The 22,971-nt window shown below is 39.8% G+C and overlaps 2 protein-coding genes and 1 long non-coding RNA gene across 11 annotated transcripts in view; 1 reads left to right on the top strand and 2 right to left on the bottom strand.

The window, feature by feature from the left end:
• Positions 1 to 6,304, top strand: part of Magi3 (membrane associated guanylate kinase, WW and PDZ domain containing 3) — a 226,531-nt gene extending 220,227 nt beyond the window's left edge. For 2 of the 3 annotated variants that reach the window (XM_028755657.1, XM_028755658.1), the window contains 2 exons: positions 2,411 to 2,549; positions 4,007 to 6,304. In XM_028755657.1, the coding sequence (XP_028611490.1) occupies positions 2,411 to 2,549; positions 4,007 to 5,109 (1,242 nt within the window). In that variant the 3' untranslated portion in view covers positions 5,110 to 6,304. Of the gene's footprint in view, positions 1 to 2,410; positions 2,550 to 3,364; positions 3,456 to 4,006 lie in introns of all 3 variants that reach the window. The other variant, XM_028755659.1, reaches the window with a different exon arrangement.
• A 1,395-nt stretch (positions 6,305 to 7,699) lies between these two features.
• On the bottom strand, positions 7,700 to 12,025 carry LOC114611019. Its single transcript, XR_003709781.1, has 3 exons — positions 11,732 to 12,025; positions 8,372 to 8,444; positions 7,700 to 7,797 (listed from the first exon to the last, which is right to left on the bottom strand). It is a non-coding gene; the product is annotated as an uncharacterized LOC114611019 (long non-coding RNA).
• A 104-nt stretch (positions 12,026 to 12,129) lies between these two features.
• Positions 12,130 to 22,971, bottom strand: part of Phtf1 (putative homeodomain transcription factor 1) — a 37,028-nt gene continuing 26,186 nt past the window's right edge. For 6 of the 7 annotated variants that reach the window (XM_028755623.1, XM_028755627.1, XM_028755622.1 and 3 more), the window contains 8 exons: positions 22,223 to 22,351; positions 20,794 to 21,066; positions 19,698 to 19,829; positions 19,154 to 19,240; positions 16,632 to 16,787; positions 15,394 to 15,489; positions 14,009 to 14,134; positions 12,130 to 12,631 (listed from right to left, as the gene is read on the bottom strand). In XM_028755623.1, the coding sequence (XP_028611456.1) occupies positions 12,611 to 12,631; positions 14,009 to 14,134; positions 15,394 to 15,489; positions 16,632 to 16,787; positions 19,154 to 19,240; positions 19,698 to 19,829; positions 20,794 to 21,066; positions 22,223 to 22,351 (1,020 nt within the window). In that variant the 3' untranslated portion in view covers positions 12,130 to 12,610. The remainder of the gene's footprint in view (positions 12,632 to 14,008; positions 14,135 to 15,393; positions 15,490 to 16,631; positions 16,788 to 19,153; positions 19,241 to 19,697; positions 19,830 to 20,793; positions 21,067 to 22,222; positions 22,352 to 22,971) is intronic. The other variant, XM_028755628.1, reaches the window with a different exon arrangement.

Genomic DNA, 22,971 nt, shown 5'->3' with positions numbered 1-22,971 from the left:
GAACCTGCATGCACTACCATAGAGTAGTACCTCTCTCCAGACGCAACTACATGGTTTTTTTGTTTTTTGTTTTTGTTTTTGTTTTTTTAAAGAAACAAGATCCAGCCGCATATGTAGCATAGAATGGCCTTGTCAGGCATCAATGGGAGGAGAGGCCCTTGGTCCTGTGAAGGCTCGATGCCCCAGTGTAGAGGAATGAAGGGGGGGTGGGGGAGGGGGGTTTCGGGAGTGAGTGGGTGTGTGTGGGAAAACCCTCTTAGAAGCAGGGGAAGGAGGGATGGGATAGGGGGTTTCCTGGGGGTAAGGAGGTAATCTGAGAAGATAGCATTTGAAATGTAAATAAAGAAAATAGCCAATAAAAGAAAGAAACAAGAACCATTCTTTCCGCTTCTTGTTTTCTTCTCCTAAGTTTTAAGGGAAAACCTCACTGTTTTTGCTAAGGCTGGCCTCAACTGACTACCTAATTATCTGAGTCTACAGATACACGTCTTTTTCTTATATTTTTGGTTGTGAGCCTAGCCTTTAACGAGTGAGCCATCTCTCTAGCCCACATGTCTTTTCTTCTTTCTTTTTTAAAAAATATTTTTGTTGTTTCTTTTTTTAAATAATCTATTCATTTATTTTTATTTCATGTGCATTGGTGTTTTGCCTTCATGTATGTCTGAGTGTGAGGGTGTCAAATCTTAGAGTTACAGACAGTTGTGAGCTGCCATGTGGTTGCTGGGAATTGAACTCAAGGACCTCCTGGAAGAACAAGTCTGTGCTCTTAACTGCTGAGCCATCTCTCCAGGCCGCATGTCTTTTTCTTAACTCCTTTTGTCTGGCTTTCATTTCTCTTCTTTCCTTTCTCCCTCATTTTTCAGTAATACAAAAATGGGGTTGAATGTTCAACTTTTCAAACATATTTTTACCGTTTTATTAACATTTTTATAGTAACTAAAAATCTCAGCAAAAATGTTAACCTGCCTCTTCCCAGAGGAGTGTTTCCCTTTGGTTTTTACACAGCCTGGACAGAACACAGGATTACTGGCCTAACAGAAACCTAAACCTCCACTTCCCTTTCCTTCCTATTTTATTTGAAAGTTAAAAATGACACCTGGTGGCGAGCCTGTTCAATTATGTTTTATTTATATTTTATTTACATTAAAATATACAGGTTTGTGGCTTAGGAGAAAAAACGTGACTGAAACTGTGACCTCTCTCCTGAGATGAACCAGTGTGCTCACACTGATTTTCATTTATTGTCGGAACTACTTTCCTGCTTTGTTATTCATACTTCCTCAGGAAAATGATTCTTTTTATTGCTTACTAATAAGGATTTTGTTAATTGTTTTTCTTACTGTTTTCTGTCCTGTAATCTTGATTGTCTTACCCTGCTTGTTTAAGCTTTTTTCATTTTACATTATTGTTTTTGTCTGTTTGTTACCATTTCTGAATACCTGATACTGGGAAATCTACAGAGAAGAAATGTAATTCTTGCACCTCTAGGGCTGTGAAATCCCAGGTCAAGGCAGTCTAGCTGGTGGAGAACTCTAGTCCTGAGACAGGAAGCAGTGCCATGTGGCAGGGAGACAGAGGATGCCTACAAGATGGGAGCTCACTTTTAAAACATCTGATGTACAAGATTGTTTCCAACAGTAATTCCAATGAGCACTTATCTGTGGTTGGTTTTATTTCCCTTTAAAGTAGACACTTCTGGTAAACAACAACAGTGCTGTGGTATTTTAGTCTGAGCCCTAGTTTCTGTTTCCCAGGAAAATGGTTTTATATTTGTTACTATAAACAATCCAGTAATTGGTTTAAATAAGTGTTCATATTAATGTATTCTCAATTCTTAACTTCATTACATTTTAATCTCTAAAATATATATCATTTAGCTAAAGCCTCACTCATGTATAGGATATGCTGGCAATACGAAGAATGGCCAGTGTCTTAGGAAAGCTTCAGTGATGAGCAACCATCTGCCCCAGCTTTAGAAAACCAAGTCAAGATTAGCTCATGTTTGAAAGCACCCTTTACAGATTCTTATTTAGGTGCCACTCTGCAATGTTACTTAGGGTTATACAGAAATGTCACCTTTTCTAGGGTCTAACTTTTGGTAGAAAACTAGGTTTGTTATTTATTTATTTTACAATACTAGGGATCAGACTCGGGGCCTCACAGATGTGGTAAAACCTGAATGTAATGCTTGATTTCAAATGCTTAAAACTCACTGGTAGCCACATAAAACTCTCTTGTGCAGAATTTTTATCAAGTAAGTAAAATCATGCATTGTCTCCCCATCAGCTGTCACCAAGATAGCACACTGTCTATGTTAAGGACTTCACAAGTGAGAATGACTTAGCTCTGTTGACAATGTGGAAATGAAGATTGGTGCCACTTCATACAGTTGTCCATGTTCCCTGTCCAGGTTGGTGACCAGATCGTTGAAATTAATGGGGAACCGACACAAGGCATCACACATACTCGAGCAATTGAGCTCATTCAGGCTGGTGGAAATAAAGTCCTCCTCCTTTTGAGGCCAGGAACTGGCTTGATACCTGACCATGGTAAGCAAAATAGCTAAACACTCATGCTGGCAAAGGAGGTGGCAGAAGGGAAGGGAATGCCCCTTTGAAGGTGACAGACATATTGCTGGCTAATTCAGAAGTGGACACCAGAGCCCCCAAAGAGAGTTCCTGTACTGCAAATGATGTTTCCAAACAGCAGTATATTTGTTGGAATAGAATATATTTTGTATTTATTTCATCTAAAATCACACAGTGCATTCTGTAGAGAAACATGCCTGTAATAACAGTAGAGGCAAACAATTCAAATTTCTTCAGAATATCCTAGCTTTATCCCCTCCTTGGCTAGTTACACATTGAAAGAAAAAAAAGTCTTACTTTCTCAAAGTAAGATATTCTGAGTCCTTGATATTCGTTGTCTCACTTAATGAATAAATGCCAAAGAACTTTAGGATTTTCTAGTCACTTAGCAAAATAAGTTCCTATAGCCACACTCTCTGGGAACAGGAAGGTAAACCTAAGATAATATGTCTGTACTGCACTGATTGTGAATGCCCTTGGCTTCATTATGTATTTTTGAACTGTCTCAGTGTTTTTAAAAATCACTTTGAGAATGTATGATCCTAGAAATAAAGGCAGCACCATGCCCAGTTAATGTGTGTCTCCCCTGCCCAACTCCTCATTAGAGCTTTTGCAGGGTAAGCATAGACATAACCTCCTACAGTCCCTTCCAGCTGTGATCCTCTGGCTGTGTTATCTTCCACCATCTGCTCATACAGCACATTCCCAGGGACATCTGTGCTAACTGTACTGGTTTGTTTTCACATAGTCCTAGGCTTTTTCTCTTCCTTCTTCAGGTTTGGCTCCTTCCGGTTTGTGCTCCTACGTGAAACCTGAGCAACATTAAGGCTTTCAGGGCTTTTCTTGGTCTTTCCTTAAAAAGACTTGGTAAATTTGCATGTCTTTTAAATCACTTCTTTCATTTTCTTTTTAATTAAAATGATGCTATTAAGTACATCTGTTTCTGTCTTCTGCACTTTTTCAATCTCCTTTTGACATTAATTTGACAGCCTAACAAGAAAGTGCCCATAAACTTCATTTTGGTTACCACAGTCTGATGTTTTTCACTAGTGATTTTGGCATATCCTTAAGTTAAGCAGTAATAATAGCTTAATTAGTAAGCATATTGGACCAGACACTTTGGTCCACTTTGATTATTTGTATCTCATTTGGCTAAATGAACATAGAGAATCTACAGATCGTATATATGTCTTATAGTACCTAGGTGAAAAATTATTATACCACAAATCTCCCTTCCATACATGAGCAGATATCTATAAGCATCTGCCTTTACAGAGAGCAATGTAAACATGAATAAGCTATGTAACATACTCCTTGGGCTATGCAACCAGTAACATTCAAATGGCTGTCAGTTCAAAACTCACTGTTCCTACTTATAATCCTTGAGTGTAACAATGTTCTGCTCAATCACTTTTTAGGTGATTGGGATACTAGTAGTCCTTCATCTTCCAATGTCATTTATGATGAACAGCCACCACTTCTCCCATCTTCACATTCTGCTTCCACATTTGAAGAGTCTCATGTGCCAGTAACTGAAGACTCTCTGATTAGAGTTCAGATATGTGAAAAGGCTGAAGAATTAAAGGACATTGTACAAGAAAAGAAAAGCACTTTAAATGGAATCCAGCCTGAGATGAAGTATCAGTCTGTCCAGAAAAATGTGAGTAAGAAGGATCCACCCAGAAGTTCTGGGCATGGTGAGAAGAATCTACTAAAAGGAGAGAATGGTGTTACACGAAGAGGTAGATCTGCTAGTCCCAAAAAGTCAGTTAGTCGACTTTCAGAGGAACATTTGGAAAAAATTCCCAGGCCCCTAAAAATTGACCCCAAAGGAAAATCTAGAGATCGGTCACTCAGCCCTAGGAAAGGAGAAAATAAAGGTCAGCTCACCATTAAGGCGGGCTCTGGACAAGATCCCTGTAGAAAAGACAGAGGACGGTCTTCTAGCCCCAAGAAGCAGCAAAAGATTGGAGGCAACAGCCTGTCAAACACTGAAGGCAAATTATCAGAGGCTGGGGGCCGAAGAGCAGCAGGCCACTCTACTGACAGCACTGAACAGCTCCCAGATGGGAAAGAAAAGTCAGGAGTCAGCAGGAAAGATCTGAAGCAGAGTCAGCTGGGAAAAAACAGAACAAGGTCTCCAGAGAAAAAGAGCAGTAGAGTTGATGGAACATCTCCCCCATCCAAAAAGACGAGCAACACTGCTAGTAGGGTAGTGTCTGAAAAGGAAAAAGGAAAGAAGCCATCAGCAGGAGAAACAAGTAGAGACAAAACAGGAGAAAACTCGAAGGTCTCAGCAGAGCAGCTCAAGCAGGAACCTGAAGAGAAGATGGCATTAAGTAAAGCAGAAGATCGCAAAGGCAAAGAATCAGAGATCACTGACAGATGCAAGGAACGTGCAGGGGGCACACCTGAATGTAGCTCTCCAGTCAAGAAAGCACCCATCACTCCAGGACCCTGGAGGGTGCCACGTGCAAATAAAGTCACAGGCACTACTGGCATGGCTGACAAACAGCTGTGACCTTTTATATAAAACAAAGAAAATTAAGTCGTAATCTTGTACTAAAACACAGCATTCTTAAGGGGGAGAGGTGTGGTTTACCCCCCCGAAATTCTATACCAGGTAGCCAGGCTGCATGAAGGGCTTCTAAGCTAAGACCCACCTGGCCCTGGCTGGCTGCCCTTCCTCATGCTCAGGAAGGAGCTGCATCCAAGGGCTCACCTGCCATGCCCTGCTCAGGCCGCTTGCTCAGCAATGACATGATCTTAGCAGTGTGGTCACAACTCACTTTGTGTTTGTGCCAAGTTATCTACTGTATCATGTCTGTTTTATCCTTCCCATTCTGATAGTCCAGTCATCAAACAGTTCGGTTTGGCTTGAAGATGTTTTCAATAGCATGTTGCATGTTTACAGAGAGAAATACTTGAGTCCTTGCAGAGAAAGAAATTGTTAGCTCATCATTAAAATGGGCACTTGCCTCTTCTCACAGCTTCTTACCATCCTAGTTTAAAAATGCAATTCACAAACATCACATTACAGAAAAGGTCAAATATTATAGATGCTTTTTTACTGCTAAGTAATGTGTTTAACTGTTAAAGATATTCCTTCCTCACAATTGAATGTTCAAAATGAGAACATACTCTAAGCGACAGAATTAACAAGCTCCTGCCATGTTAGCTATCCCTTATGTAGTGACAGTGTCTCAGATCACCTGTAGTCTTGAGGGAAGTACAAGAAGCATGTAGAAGTACCACTTGTTTCTCTTTAAAGAAAAACTACTACACCTGGATATTGTGATTATTAATCATTAGTCTTTAATATATAGTTGAAGACCCAAAATATTATGTAGATTTTTGTGAGGGACTTAATCATGTAGCCAGTTCTGCAGTCCACTGCCAGACAAAGCACCAGCTTCTGTAGCATAGAGGAGTTCATCTAGGAGCAGACACACGAGCATTAGGGATTTAGAAGCAGAGCCTGTCTTGGGCTTCCTCAGCAAGTCGGGATTAATATGGTATAGATTGTGTGTGTGTTGGAACTTTAATTTTTAGCTAATTATTTAAAAACAAAGCTTTCAGAGTTCCTTTTAAAGTCTAATAAAAATGTTTGCTGAAAGCTGGAGACAATTCTTGAACTCATATACTAGATCAAGACATTAGTTCCCTGAAGCAGCATTCAGAAACATCTATAAATACAGACATTTCTCAGACCAAAACTGTCTATTTATGGAGTATTTGAACACTCATTCTGTTACCTTGTGAGTCTGACAAATTCCACTGTGACAACTGTACTGGTCCCTGTTATGGCACATGCTCCCACCCAGAACTGTATTTAACCCATCTCAAAACTACTTGAATACGCAAATTAGGAGGCTTGATAAATGCTAAGAATTTAGTACCACAGAAATGATTTATTTTCCCTATAGTCCACAATTAGTGATACAAAGCCTATTTTTATTGTTAACTGTGACATAACTTTGATGTCATATTGTCAATATGATGTGGCTCTTCCTAAGTAACATGTCGCTGTACTGATTATATACTGACTTAGCAATGTGGCCTTGGAATGCTGAGCAAAATACGGATGTACTGGTTGTAAATGTTTATATATGTACAGTACCTTTATATATATATATATATATACACTTGAGGCTCTGATTAGAGAAAGATCTGTAAATCGCTCGTTATTTTTTATATAGATATTAAAAAAGAAAAAAAAAGTTGGTCTTGCTTTTTTTTTAACTGTCATTTTTTTAACATCATTTAAAATTGCTATTTGTGGAACCTAGTCCCATCATGATCTGAGTCATCAAAAACTTACAATCAAAAAGACAAAGTAATGACTCTTTGCCAGCACTTAATCTCACATATGGATAAAAGCCTTGAGTTGTATACCATTTTCTATAATGCTATTTTTTAATATCCCTTTTCTCTACTACCAGGGAAGAAAAGATATTGTATCTCACTGGAATTCAGTTACTACACATTTATAATAGACCAACAAGATCACAGCGTTCCATGGCAATTCACAATATTTAAAACCATTTTATTTTAGTTTTAAAATTAAGTGTGTAGACTTGACTTTATTTCACTTAGCATATAAACTGCTTAAATCCTACTTCAAAACTCAGGTTAATTAATATTCTTCAGAAGAAAAAAATCCTATAATTGCATGAATTCACACTAAAAATAAAAGTCTAGTCCCATTTCCAGGCCCACAATGGAAATGTGTCAAAGCAAAAGCTGCTGAAAGTAGGAGCTAAGCAGTTCTGTGGACACACAGTTAGTAGTCACCCAGGCAGGACTGTCTTCTGATAGTTATAGCATCCTTATAGCTGAGCAGTTCTGAACAAGGTCAACCTCTAGATCTGGTCTTGGACCCAGAAAGCATTTAGCTTCTTGTTTTGACATGTGAATATTTTCACTTAATGAAAGGAAACTGGGGTAGCAAGATAGTTCAGCAAGTAAGAACCTTTCACCAACCCTTCCATCCCCAGAACTCACACAGTAGAGTCAAGTCCATCAAGATGTCCTTCATGCATCCTGGATGTACTTTCACACAGATTTAGAAAACCAAAGTAATAGTCAAGATACTACTCGTGTGTAGAAATAGAAAGCCAAATGCTTTGTAAACATCCAGACAAATGGAGTTCCATGTTTTATGTGTCCATTTCTCACATTAACTTCTTAAGGCTCTGTGTAGTGACTTCTGCAAAGATACAGATTGGAGCTTAGCCTACCCTGTACTCTCAGAACCAAAGAACACCTGCATTGACTGACAAGACACAGCAGTCCACTGTGGAGTGAAACTACATCACAATACCTGTGTCTTGGCGTGCCCCACATGTAAAAGCTGTCAGCTTTCTAAACATCAGCAGATACATTTGTTTGGATAACTTTCTGCTTCTGCTGGCAATCAGTATGCTACCATTTTGGGAAGGCTATCACCTGTAGTTAGCTGAATTCATCTGGCACATCTACAGACTTGATAGGCTCTTAAGTCATTCTACCATATCGATACAAGAAAGTGCACAAGCAACATTAAGTATGAGGGAGTATATGAATGCTTATGAAGAATTTGATCTAGTAGAAAAGTCTAAATTTCAGTCTAAAATATGGACAAAGCCAAATGCTTTAGTTTAGATTTAAACTCTGCTTTCACAATCCTATAGATATATGCCCATTTTATACTCTGTACATTAAAGTAAAAAAGAATGCCAAAATTCACAAACCAAGAAACTTACTTTGTCCTAAGGACAACTACTAGTTAACCTGAGTACTACCTTATTGGAGCATCATGCAGGAAACACTGTATGTTTGTGCTCAAATCTCATGGCTCAGTACAGGCACCAGTGACTGCAAGAAACAGAAGATAAATTACTAGACTGGTCCATGTATGTAATAAATGAGTTCTCAGATAACTCCAAATCACCCTGTGTGAGAAAAAGGCCTATATAGCCTATTAAGAATATATACATCTAAAATTTTTCAAAACATTTTTTAAATGTTTAAATTTTTTAAATTCAGTTGAATTTAAAATAAGGTCGATTTGCTTTACATAGCACCATTGAACAAAATGTTTAAATCCATAAACTGACACATGGCAAGACCCAGTTATTTAGAATCTTTCTTGCTGAGAGAAAACTATATTCCAGTTAGACAAGCACATGGTTATCTGACTTTTCATTGTTTAGCTTAAAATAGTGTTTGTGACCATAACTTAACACGTCTAGGTTTATGGCGTATACATCCATAGCTATTTTAGGAGGGATGATTTTTCCAGGAAAACATTTTAAAAAACAAGTCAATGGATAATTTTCTTATTCTTTCATACTTATTACTACCCCCAATTAGCCTAATTCTATTTTTGCATCTTGGTTTTCTCAATAATGTAATAAATACTAACTACCAAAGTCTTAGCCCTTTTAAGGAATTGAAGCTTAAGTAACTAAGTATTACACAGGGATAAATGGAACATTGGTCTCTGCACAAGAATGACAAACAGGAGGACTATTATTCATCCAGTGTCCATATGCTAAGCATCTGTTAGGAGAATCCAGCACTGTTCTGCATTCTGAACAGTAAAGAAGAAAGTTGCTGCTTTCAAGGGGCTTACAGTCTAATAGGAAGGAGACACAAGTCAGGAAAAGATTATGATACACATGAAGGAAATTACTACAGTGATATAATTAACTAGGGTTACAATAGAGAACCTTACCAAGAACTGAAAGCTGAGAGCTATTTAGTAGCTATCCAGTAAGAGGTAAAAATACACATTTGAGGCAGAAGAAATACTTGAAAATACCTACCAAGAGCAAAAACTTGGTAAAGTTTGGGATGGCGTGGAAGGCAGCGAGAAGTAATGTCGAGGAGGTCAAATTGAAGAGAACTGCAGCCCTGACAAAAGAGCCTGGGAGGTGACCACAAGAAAGGCCTTCCCTCCTAAGCCTCTCCAGACAGCACCACCTACTGGGAACAAGTATTCAAAGGTCCAAAGCTAAGGATTACATCTCATTCACACCACTACAGTGTTGAACTAGATTAGACTCTGAACCTTTACCTGAGCAGCTACCTAAGGTCTAAACCATTTTAAGGTCAGGAAAATAATTAGAAACTTATTAAAACTAAAAATAATTAGAAGCAGATGTTAGATTCTGGTTAAGGGTAACACAGAGAATAGAATTAAACAAGGAGAGCCCCCAAGACTGCCTACAGGTAGCAACAGTGTAAAAAGGAAACCAGACAAAGCAGGTTTAGCTGGGTACTGGTAGCACAAGCACATGATACCCAACCACAATGAACCTCCAAAAGAATCAGGAAGAAGAAATTAGTGATAAAGCTAACACAGGCCTGCAATCACACTACCAATGCAGGACAACCTCATCACAGACCAAGCACAATGCATAGAAAGATGTTACTTTAGCAGCAAAGTTATCCTAAGTCCAGCTGTTCCTGGCACACCTACCAAGCTTAAAAGTAATCCTTGAAATGCCCGAACTGTCTCCAAGTAATTGCACTTCAAAATAAAGCTCAATAATATTAAAGAAAAAAATACACGCATACTACAATACCCTATTCTCCAACACTGTAAAATTCACAGCCAATAAAAAGTTACCAGGCATGTAAAACAGAAACATGTCTTAAATGAAGAAACAACACAATAAAAACAAATGGCCCAATGACATAGACAGCAAATATAAATATGTAAACATATTTATTATGTAGGATAAATATTTTAAGTAGACATGTGGAATTTCTAAGACCAAAAATCAAACTTTTACAGATGGAAAATATCTTGGCTGGAGCAGACACAATCGAACATGTCTGTAATCTGACAGATGGAAGGGGTCGGGAATTGGAGACCAACCTCAGTCACACAGTGTAACTTCTCTCAAAAGTTAAACAATACTACACTGGATGACATTACCAAATTAGTGCAGAACAGGATAGAAAACTTGGAGGTACCACAAAAAGAAGTATTAAAAATTCTGAAAAACCATAAACATTGGTCAGCTAAGGGAAGCTTCAAGTAACTGAATACACACGTGGATTTGAGACCCAAAAGGAGACAGGTCAGAGTGGAATGTAGAAAAGATGTGTTTAATGCCAAAAATGTTTCATAATTTGATCATGTGAAAATATGACCTATAAAATGATACAAAAGCCGGGCAGTGGTGGCACATGTCTTTAACCCCAGCAGAGGGAGGCAGAGGCAGGCGGATTTCTGAGTGCAAGGCCAGCCTGGTCTACAGAGTGAGTTCCAGGACAGCCAGGGCTACACAGAGAAACCCTGTCTCGAAAAAAAGGAAAAAAAATACAAAAACAATAAACCACAGATTCCTTAAAGTTCAACAAACCACAAAACAAATAATATGAAGAAAATACATCAACACAAATAATTCAGTTACACAAATTCAGTGGTAAAGCTGAAAATCTTAAAAGTAGTCGAAATTAAACATCAGATTCATTTGAGAGGGACAAAAATTAAAGACTTCTAGTCAGAAACAATGAGATCCAGAAAGCAATGGAACCACTTTTCGTTGTTGAGACAGGGTTTGACTATGTGGCGACTGGGAAGCTTGCTATGTAGATGAGGCCTGCCTACAACTCAAGAGAACCCACCTGACTCTGCCTCCTTAGAGCTTGGATTAAAGGTAGGAACCACCACTCCCTGCATTCAACTACTTATTTAAGCCTAAAATCTTATATTCAGCAAAAGTATCTTTTTATGTAGTATAGACTTACAAATATTTCAGCAGAATAAGTTTAAATGCCTGTGCTGTTATTCACTTTGGGTGACTGGATATTTAAAAAGCAAATGAACAACAAATGATTGCAAAGTTGACAAATAATAGTTGCCTTTGTCTGTTAAGTTTACCTGAAACTGGGCTGAAAGGATGGCTCAGAGGTTAAGAGTACATGCAGAAGACCCAAGTTCAATTCCCAGCACCAACATGGCAGCTCACAATAGTCTGTAACCTCAGTGTCAGGTGATCCAATGCCCTTTTCTGGCCTCAGGCACCAGACATAAACATAGTACACAAGTATTTACACAGGCAAAACAATCATACACATAAAAAAATGTAAAGCCAATCCCACATTAACTGTAATACATGAAATAACCAAGTGCTACAAAATCTTACCATTCAGGTGTTCATGCTTCTGGTCTTCCTCAAGAAATTCTCCAAAGCAGGGAACTTGGTGAGCAAAAATGCCAGGGTTTCCATTAACCAAGGCATGCATGATGGGTCACTAACAAGTAACGCTCCATCCACAGCACAGTCTGGCCAGTTGTCAGGCACTAAACCCGAAGTGTACTAGAGCCTGGATCCATGCTGCTGCACAGTAGGCCAGCCATTAGAGACCATGTCATCTGATGGCATGATGAAATCTCATGAGCATGCGTGACTCACCAACAACTGCACTTACAGGCTTAACTCAAAATCCTAAATTAAGATTTTCTCCAAAAATGAACAGAAATTTGTTTCAAAAGTTATTTCATTCCTCCACTCTCACTGCAAAAAAACCCTAGAAACTGAAATTCTCTAGTAAAGTTCTTTTATTTGGATTCAACCTAAAATAGTTTCTCTCATTTTGATAGAGAAATCCCCAATCCATAGACTATAATAGAAAAGTACTGCATTTGCATATTTCCAATAAAAGATAGTTGCTTCATGCTTTGGGCATCTACCATGGTTACCCAAAAGACTATTTACAGTAAATATAACTAGCACAGTACTGAAGGCTCCAAGATAAGTGTCCTGACTCAGGAAACAGTCCCAAGTCTCTGTGAGGCAGGCTTTAGTTTGCTATTATTCATGTCGCTTGAGAACCATGAAAGTGCAGGTTTTTAACACGTGCCCAGGGAAAGGATTTGCTGAAACTCCATTCGTTAGTCTGGGCTGAGTAGGAGGCTTATGCATGTGAGCCTGCGGTGGGGTCACTGGTTTCTGTGAGCCATCTTTGTCCGCAGTGGGGAAGCAGTGACACAGCCAGAGAAGAGTCCAGGCACACATCTCAGCTCAAGACTTAATTTTCCACAGCTAAAAAAAAGAAAATCACCCCAAAAGAAAACAGTTAGCTATAAGACAAAAAGGTGGGACTTAGATATATATTCATATGACTATGAACTAAAAAAAACCACTGTTTTATCTAAAATTTATTATAAAAACCTTGCAAATAAAAAACATCACATAGCAAGCAAAGTCTACCTCTCACTGACTTTCTGCATATCCTGAGCTGTGGTGTGTCACACCATACTTTTATTATCAATTATGGTTTTGAACTTTCACATTCACTATTATTTAATTTCTAAAGATTTATTTTTATTTGATGTAAGTATTTATTTAAGTGTTTTGCCTACATGTATGCGGGTATACCACATGCATGCCTGACCAGAGTCAGAAGAGAGTGTCAGATCCCATGAACCATCATGTGGGTACCAAGAACTGAACCCAGGTCCCCTGCAAAAGCAACAAGTGCTCTTAACTGTTGAGCTATCTCCCTAGTTCCCTAAGTTGTACTATTATGTACTTATCCACCACATATACACACAAGACCCATTACAAAGTTAATACTAGAAGAACCTGATGTCCTTTCAGGTTCTTCTCCTCCATCACTCACTCCAACCTTCTGTTTTCCTTTCTGTGTGTTACACTATATCCACATGCCTGCCTGTTTACAAACGTCCATGTATATATCCATGCATATATATTAGGCTAATATCTACACAGGATAGAAAACATGCAGGATTTTTTCTTTCTGAGACTGAGACTGTGTAACCTTACTTAATATTACATATTCTATATCCACCCATTTTCCTCCAGATTTTGCAATTTCATTTTTATAAAGCTCAATAGTGTTTCATATGTGGACCAGATTTTCATTATCCATCCATCTGTTGATAGACAAGTAGGTTTGTCTCACTTCTTTGCTATAGTCACTGAAGCAGCGATAAACATGAGGTGTAGGTGTCTCTGTGGTGGTGAATGGGGGTCTCTGGGTGTGTGCCGAGAGTGAAATAGCTGGGTCACATGGTAGTTCTGTTTTTAATTTTCTGCAGAACTTCCAAACCTATTTCTATAAGAAGAACCTTTACACGGGAAGAAATAAATAATTCTGACAATGGAAGGAGAAAAAAGAAATACTTCCAGATCAAAAGTGGCACCTACTGTTAATGTTTTGCAGGTTTTCAGTCATTCCCATATTTCCCTGGGTCACAGTGACATGTTCACCCAGACCATGCTACTGACATGAAATTCAAAATTGGATTTTTAGTTTGATCAAGAGTTTGGTCTTTTAGTTTTATAAAATGAGGAAAGCTGAGAAGCCTATAAACCACCAAGCCACATGTCCTCAAGAGTTGGTTCCACGGCCACACGGTATTAAAGACAAAGGCTACAGAGCAGCGTGACACGTACTCTTATGTTGAATCCTAGAAGGTCACTTATAACCCCAGAGACAGCAGAAAGGATGACCACTCTCGTGATGTTGTAGATTAAGGGGTTCATGGTCAGTCCATAGAGTCTAAATGGTGTGTCCAGCTCCTACGGGACAAAGGAACTGAAATGAACCATGGCTTCCCGACAATTCACATTACTTCATGCTAGGTTTTGAGGATGCTGCTTATGACTCTTCCTTAATATCTCAGAGCTACTTTCAAGAAATCAGTGAGGTATTCACCAACCTTTCCATGGCCTAACCTTGTTACAGTGGAAGGGAGCAAGAAGTCATTAATACTTTTTTTAAAAAAGGAGTACCTTTAATCCTAGCAGTTGGGGGTCAGAGTCAGGGAAGTCTCTGTGAGTTCAAGGCTACCCTGGCCTACACAGTGAATGTGTATGTAGTTATACTCTCTCCCTCAAAAAAAAAAAAAAAAAAAAGAGAGATGATTAACCATTAGACCCCAGATTGTAAGACTGGGAATTCTTTCCCATTAATCCAAAACCAGCATGCCAGCGTTCAGAATCTGTATTGCCCAGCACTAGTCAGATATCTTTTCTAAGTAGTAAAACGTGAATTTAATGACTTAACTAAAAACAAGCTTAACTTATTTCATCTATATTGCATAAAAACACTGACCTGCCAGCAGCCAGAGCCTGGGCCCTGCACACAGAGACAGACTGGCCTTTTGGCTTCATGGATGAATATCTGGTACAAAGACCTAGCAGGCATAGCACTTACAGAGGTCAATGACAAGAAGGCTGAAGGCCTTGGGCTCAGCAGAAAGGCAGTGTCCTGAAGACTCCAGAGCCTCAGGGACCTGAAGCCTAAGCAAGCACTATGAGGAGACAAGCAGCAGCTCCTCAGACCCCGTGGCACTAGTGATGTTAGTGCCTCTGGGAACAGGGCTGAGGACACCATGACAGGAGCCAGTCACGGGGTGCACAGAGTGTAAGGCTCGAACATCTGTACCTCCAGCATCATCCCTGCCCTGGGATATGTGGGAACGACACAAATGTCATGAAGCTTGGCCATGCTGATGGCTCCTCAGCAGATCTAAGCACTAACACCCAGATAAAACACTCTCCATGGGCCAGGCAGAGGTCTGCTTTTCCACAGTCAAACCATAGCCCCAAGGGATATCCTCAAGAATAAGCCAGCGATCTTCCAGCCTCGTCCAGAAGAAGTAAGTTCTCTTTCTGACTAGACAGTCCAGCATGGTACTGGAAGCCACTCTTCCTACCTTGCTCCTGGCAGCTTCTGACAGCTCTGGCCTGTCCAGCCATGACTTCATCTGCCCTTTGTTTTTCTAAGAACTGACTAGCTCACATTGTAGAGAGTGTGCAGGTTGAGACCCACTTACCTTTAACAACTTTGTGGACAGCTTCAATACATTGTTTACAAGAGTGAGCTGTTCTTTTTTATTTGGCTTTTTTTCCATTTTAAGATACAAATTAATCTAAGAGAAAGAAAAGAGAGTAAGGTAAACTTTGCAAACAAAAACAATACACATTGCATAAAACCTGGCAGATTTTGAGGGCCATCTTTCTGAGTAAACTATGTCTAAGATCTGCAGCCTCAGCAGCTATGGAGCATGACGTCTTCCCACACGGTTTACCTCTTTGATAAAGAAAAGCTACTTAGAGAAAATAAAACAATCACTGATAAAACAATTATCAAAATGATAAAAAAAAGTCTAGTTGTAACATAATTAGCATACAAATTCCTTGAATTCAAACACTATGTCTCACTCTTAACCAATCTTCCCCAAGTGTCTTCAATAAGCATTTATGGATAGAGGAAAAAGGCTGTTTTAACTTATTAATTCCTTATTTTTCCTCTATAGAAACAATTATCCACTATGACTCTAAAGCCAAAAAATAATAATAATAAAAAAAGACAAATTATCTCAAGTATGTTTACTTAATGTTTCTGGAAAACTTGAACTTAAAATCAAAATTAACATAGAAAATGCATTATCGGCTATAAGCTATTGTAAACAGGCAGTTTTTGTGACAATTTACCAGCCTGAGTAGTCATAGACCTTGTAAATAGGTAGCCTTGGCAGACAATACCAACTTAGATAAGGACAAGTGAGTCATAGGCAGAGTCATAGTGACTTGTCCCCTGAAACTTCACCCAGTCGATACCCGGTTCTGAAGATATCTGTATTCCCCCTGAACACTCACACTCCAGTGTCATCCCCTTCCCCACGTCCTGCCTTTCTGTGTTTATAACCCCTGTGTGAATGAGTATAAATTACAATTTGAAAAAAATAAATAAATTATATTAAAATAAAGAAAAAAAAAGAAAATGCATTATCATCACTCCACAGTCACAAGGAGCGTCTGTCAATCTTAGTGTGTACTTACACGTTCCCTTAGTAACAACAACAACACCTCTACAGTATGACAAAGTACTTTCATCCCATTAGCAACTCATTCTCCCAGTCACAGGCAGAAGATAGAGGTGTTACACTCATTTTAGATACAGGAAAAAAAAAGATAATGACAGAGTGGTAAGAGACGTGAGGTCACAGTTAATGACTCAGCCCAGTGCTCCACATCGACACCACAGCCCGTGGCTGGGACCCATCAGTACCTGTTCAGTGAGCAGGATGGAAACGTTGCTGTACTTCTTGTTGGTTTCTGACCCCAGTGAGGCCAGGCGAAGCAAGAAAAGCAGCAATGCTGTTTCCCAGATCAAGAACTCCCAGTTGTAAGCATCATTCAGGAATGTCTTGTGACCTTGAAGAACCTATCAAAGGACCAGAAAAAGTTCAATAGTTGTCTTTTTTTTATTAATCATTTTATTCATTTACATTTCAGATAATACCCTCCTTCTCAGTTACCCCCTACCAGTCCCCTATCCATCCCCCCTCTCCCCACTCCCCTTCGCCTCTATGAGGGTGCTCCTCCACCCACTCTCAACTGTTGTCTTAATATCACCGAATTATTCTTCTGTCAATTATGAAACATTACCAGCAATCTACAGTTTCCTCAAAGGGGAGGAGCTGAATGTTCATAAGGTATTATTTACTGACTGTTCATATTTATTTACTGACTTAGCCATTAGGTATTTTTCCAAGTGTCCTGTATTTTCCCATTCATGAAAGACTGCAGGGGTCTCCAAGGAACAAGGTAAGACACAAGGAATCCCAGCTCCCTGAGTCACCAGTGTTCACAGGCACAAGGTGACCACTGCTGCTCTAACTTCGCCTGTCTACGGCCCTCAGGCCAGGCTGAGTAGAGCCCTGAAGGCCTGGCTCTATTCCACTTTAGGATTCAGACAAGAGCACAGCAGAACAGCTGCACTGAGGGCCTACTGTGTGTCTTAAGGTTTTACTTTAAAACTTACTGACTTAAAAGTAAAGAGCTTCACTCAAGAAACTCAAGAAAGTTAGGATAGTTCTTGAGAAGCTATATAAAGAACTCTTGAGGAAGCCAAATGCAGACCTTGTAATATGCAGGAAGTCACCAATAGCTGCCCCTTTTCTTCCTTTCCCTCCTGACTAACTCTATGGCCTCACAGGACTCTGGAAACTTCCACAAACGATAGCCTTGGTTTGAAATGATACCCTTGCCTGCAATGACCCTTCTACTCCAAAACCTGTCACCAATATCTCAGCTTCTTAACCCTGACTTCTGAAAGAGCAAAGCTCTTTAGCTTAGTCTGGATAAAGGTCACCATGGTCAAACAGCTATAGCCAGGATGAGAAGAGTCCCAACTGGCACTTAGCTCATTTCTGAGGTCACTACTAGGACAATATTAACAAATGTATAGGTAAACAAAAGACTAAGTAGAAGATTAGTAAAAAGATAATAAGAGACAGAAAAGAAAATAGGTGACCTGAACAGGGAGCTACAGTATTTGTAGTAATTATTGTACATTTAAATAAGTAAGGCACTCCAAAACGAAGACTATGAGGTAGGGTAAGAAACAGGTAACCAGGGGCTGGCAAGACAGCTGACCTGCTACTAAGCCTGGGGACCTGACTTCAATCCTTGGGACTCATACAACCAGGCTATATATACAACTATATATAGTTAAGGACGGCCTCTCTAAACTCCTGATCCTTCTGCCTTCTTCTTTTAACTGCTGGGGCTATAGACATCTGCCACCATTTGGGGCTATCCTGGGTTACATTATGAGATTGTGTCTCAAGCAAACAAGCAAACAAAAATACTTAAAGTAAAACTTGGCAACAAATAACTTCACAATAGTGATGGGTTTAAGCATACTTCCATCAAGAGCAAAGCAACTCAAACTGATCATGTAACTTGTGCAATGGAATTACAACACCAGAGAACACTGATCTCAGCAATAGCAGACACAATCCAAAGTGCTAACGGCAAACTTAATAAAACCAGCGGGCAATGCCAGGAAATAAAGGAAGCCTCTACCCATTTCAAAGGACTGAAAACAGTCTGCTCTCTGATCACAACAGTTAACACTCAACCGGGAAGATGTGTGATGAGCATGTAACTTCTTTTTTGTTGTTATTTTTTTTGAGACAGGGTTTCTCTGTGCAGCCCTGGAGGTCCTGGAATTCACTTTGTAGACCAGGCTGGTGTCAACCTTGCCTCTGCCTCCCAACTGCTAGGAATCAAAGGCATGTGCCACCATGTTCAGCAAGCCTGTAACTTTTTACAGTGAGGAAAGAATAAAAGTGCCTTTAAAAGAAGATAAAGGGGGCTATCAACAGGACACAGCCCTCAAGAGGGTCCACACCAGTCAAACAAACATGGAACAATTTAGACCTCAAAACAAGCAGATAGCAGATTATACTCCACTATATAAATAGATGAATAGTAAATGAATAAGAAAGTTCTCCCCAAGAATGAGAGCTAGCAATGCTGAAGAAAGAATGTCGGTGAATCCCTACTTACAACTATCAGACTGTGACAGCTTTACAATCAAAAGTTGCCATCTTAAATAATTTTGAACATCTAAGAATTTTCAAGGACATCAACATTCCCACTTCAAAAAGATAATACATATAACAGGTATCCAAAATAGTAAAAGGAATGTAGACAAATGTAAAACACACAGCAACCTGCTATAAAACCAAGCAGGCACTGCCTAGAATTCTCCCTTCCATTAAAACAGATAGGAAACTTTACCTGTGCACAACAAATGAAAGCAATTGAAAGTGTCAGTAAGAAGACGGAGGACACAACCACGTCCACTGAGCGCTGTGGACCCCGCCTCTATGGAGGAAGACATATGTTAATGTTTTAGGATATGGTCAGACAGCAGCTTCACACCATTAGCTTTGAACTGTAGTATATTTCATGTGAGGAATCTCTGAAGTAGCATTTTAACGTATTTTAGGTATCAATCTGAAACACTAACAGCTATACTTTTCAAATTAAGATGTTGATTCATTAACATATTTTCAGCTAGGATCTTTCCCAGTCAGAAAAGCATTCGGTCCATAGCTCTCTGCCCTAGGCAACAGGTTTTTTCCCTCTACCTTTATATCTTTCCCACTACTATCTTTGCAGTATACCATATCTCACATGGCAGACTTGTTAGTCTGTTCAGCTACTGAATCATTTTCCAGTGACCAGAAACCCCTGCCTACTAAGCAACTATGGCCAGAATGATCATCATGTATGTTTTCCATAGCCCTACAAATATACTACAGTTAATCAATCAGCTCACCTTTAGATAGGAGCGCAGTGATAACCATATTTTAATGTTCTCCACCTTTTTAAGTCTGAAATGAGGTATTTCATATTTCCTGGCTTTCCTGGCAGAAGTAATATGGCTGAAGAGTTTGGCAAATAAAAATCTCTAAAAGAAATTAAAAACATCACAAAATAAAATGTACATGTGTCTAGGTGCATGTCCAATAACGATCAATAGTCTTCCTGGGATATTTAAAGTGTTAAAGTCAAAATCTTATCCAGTGGTTCCTCAGAATAGCAGTGTTCACTTCAAAGTCCATCCCACAGTGAAGCATTAATTCCAAATATGCACATTCTCAACACATGCAAGGAATATCCTTTGAAACTGTGAATGAGTCCTCAACATTCACAACCTCTAATGTTTATACATAATTCTGGCTGACTCTAGAATTAAATTTCCATTCAAAAATTATATTCCTTGTTGCACATCCCCAACACAGTAAATCCTCAATCCATAACTCACCAGACTTCAGTCCATCTCTTTACCTGGCCTTTTTTTTTTAAAAAAAAAAAAAACCTTATGACTTTGCCACTGTCTATGCTATGCATAAACACAAATCCTGATGGTGAGCAGTCAGCAGCATACACCACTTGTTTCTACACACAGGATTCTTCAGACAAATCTCAGGTGCCATAGCTGCTGCACTCACAGCTGCAGAACACCAGCACAGGATGGAGCCCAGGGATGGGTTGCTCCTCATCTGTGGTGCATGGAGTTGTCTTGCTCTAGCTAATAACCCAACACTCAGACTCATGTGAACAACCTCACAGGGTCGTTTAGAAAAGCATAAAAACAGAAAGGAGACCTGAGAAGAAGAAGAGAGGGTTCTGCAGGAGAGGGAGGACAGACAGGAGAGGGTGATAAGGATGAATTGATCAAAATAATACATGTATAAAACTGCCAAAGAAAAGGAAGGACACTTAAATATTTTTAAAGATTTCAGATTATGTGTTTTTCAAATAGTCAACCACATGAACATTAAATGCACAAGTCACAAAGTCAAAGGAACAAAACAATTCGATGGAGAGGCAACAGATGCAGAGGTGACAAATGCTGCCTGTCCACTCACCTGCTTATATGTTCTCTCTGCCACACACATCATGAAAAAAAACATCCATGTAAGACATAATCTTTCAAAAAAATTAATTATAGACAAAATAATAACAGGTGTGACAGGTGGTGCACCACAGAAGAGGGTCAGGACCTCCTCTGCTGAGATGGACTTTAGTTGGTCAAAGCTCTTCTCTCGGAAAAGTCGATATAAAAACGGGAAAAGTGCTAAGCCAATGGTGACTGCATTCCCCAGCATCTGATAGCCAACACCTTGTTCGTATGCATTGACCTGCAACCCAATTGAGAATCCCCATCAGTACTACACAGCAAAAGGGAGCTACCAAAAGTATTTATCAAATGCCATTTAGACTATTAAAGATGGATCTTAAAACAAATACAAATAAGAAGACCGACCTGGCTTGGCATCAGGGCTAAGCATGTGAGAGGCCCTGAATTCAATCTCCAGCACCATAGGAGGGGACCTTGTGAACAGACTTATGACTTGCTACAAACTAGTATTCAGTCTAAGGAATGGCTGCAGGGCAACCTGAGCATCTGATGGTACAAAGTTACAAGCTGTTTTAGTTAGGGTTACTATTGCTGTGATGAATCACCATGACCAAAAACAATTTGGGAGGAGAAGGTTTATTGCAGCTTACACTTCCAGGAAAGAGCTGAAGGGGTTTGCAACCCCATAGGAAGAACAACAATATCAACCAACCAGATCCCCCAGAGCTCCCAGGAACTAAACCACCAACCAAAGAGTACACATGGAGGGACCCATGGCTCTGGCCGCATATGTGGCAGAGGATGGCTTTGTCAGGCATCAATGAGAGGAGAGGCCCTTGGTCCTGTGAAGGCTCAATGCCCCAGCAAAGGGGGATGCTAGAGGGGTGAGGTAGGAGTGGGTGGGTAGGTGGTGGAACACCCTCATAGAAGCAGCGGGAGGGGGAATGGGATAAGGGGTTTCCAGGGGGGAAACCAGGAAAGGGGTTAACATTTGAAATGTAAATAAAGAAATTATCCAATAAAAATAAATAAATAAATAAATAAATAAATAAATAAATAAATATAAAAAAGAAAGAAGGAGAGGAAGGAAGGAGGGAAGGACAGATGAAAGAAAGAAAAGAAAGAAGGAAGGAAGGAAGGAAGGAAGGAAGGAAGGAAGGAAGAGAGGAGGGAGGGGGGAGGGAAGGAAGGAAAGGAAGAGGGAGGGGGGAGGGAAGGAAGGAAGGAAAGAAGGAATGAAGGAAGGGAGGGAGGAAGGAGGGAGGGAAAGAAAATGCCCTACAGGCTTGCCTGCAGCCTGATTTCATGGAGGCCTTTCTCAATTGCAGGTCCCTCCTCTCAAATGTCTTTAGTCTGGAGCACGTTGCTGTTTAAAGTCTTCGTCGATGACTAGGCTCTCACAGACAGCTGCTGTGAGGTCAGCAGCCCACCCTTACCCTGCTCATGATGATGCCGCTTATCTCTAACACAGACATATCCATCTTTTTGCACTCGTTTCCTTCCCAGATTATTGCACTAACTCGCTCAGAGGCAGGACTTGAATTCTGAAGCCAGAATAAATGGTTCTAGGAAGAAAGAAAGACATAAAACTGTTCCTATGCACACCATCTTTCCTCAGTTAGTTTTCTCCTTCTGTCCCGGACCCAGACTCCAGTGTTCAATTTCATTATATGTTCGTTCTCCATCTCAAAACCCATCCATCACTCAGAACCACCACTTGTGTGGTGGTCTCATCTGGAGAGCTAGGATCCAGAATATACACTGCCTCTCTGAAGGTATGAAGGGCACATGTGTGCTGGCATGGTATTAAGGAAAGGACCTCTAGAACCATAGACCATACTGGGAGTTAACAGGAAGTGAGGGGGAAAGGGGGCCTAAAATCTTAGAGGCTACACAAACAACTGGGGTGTTTTGGGGCCTTTAAGGTCATGGAAAAGCATAGATGATCCAAAGCCAGAATTGACAGTCACCATGACAACAGCCCCCAAACTCCTCTGCTGAACCTGTCTTACACACAAGTATCACTTTGGGTACCTTTTCTCCAAGTGGTCCTCACCACACCCTTGAGTGGATTTTGCTGAATTCAGAGACTGTATCATCAATATCATTGTATCCACAAATTAAAGTGATAGTTCTAGAACAGGAACACATGGTAGATAGCTTCTAGAAAGGAAATACTTCTTTT

This window comes from Grammomys surdaster, unplaced genomic scaffold (genome assembly GCF_004785775.1).
Source record: "Grammomys surdaster isolate TR1022 unplaced genomic scaffold, NIH_TR_1.0 126071, whole genome shotgun sequence".
NCBI classification, from domain to species: domain Eukaryota; kingdom Metazoa; phylum Chordata; class Mammalia; order Rodentia; family Muridae; genus Grammomys; species Grammomys surdaster.
Note: the sequence above shows the minus strand (reverse complement) of the source record. Positions and strands in the feature narration are given on the sequence as shown.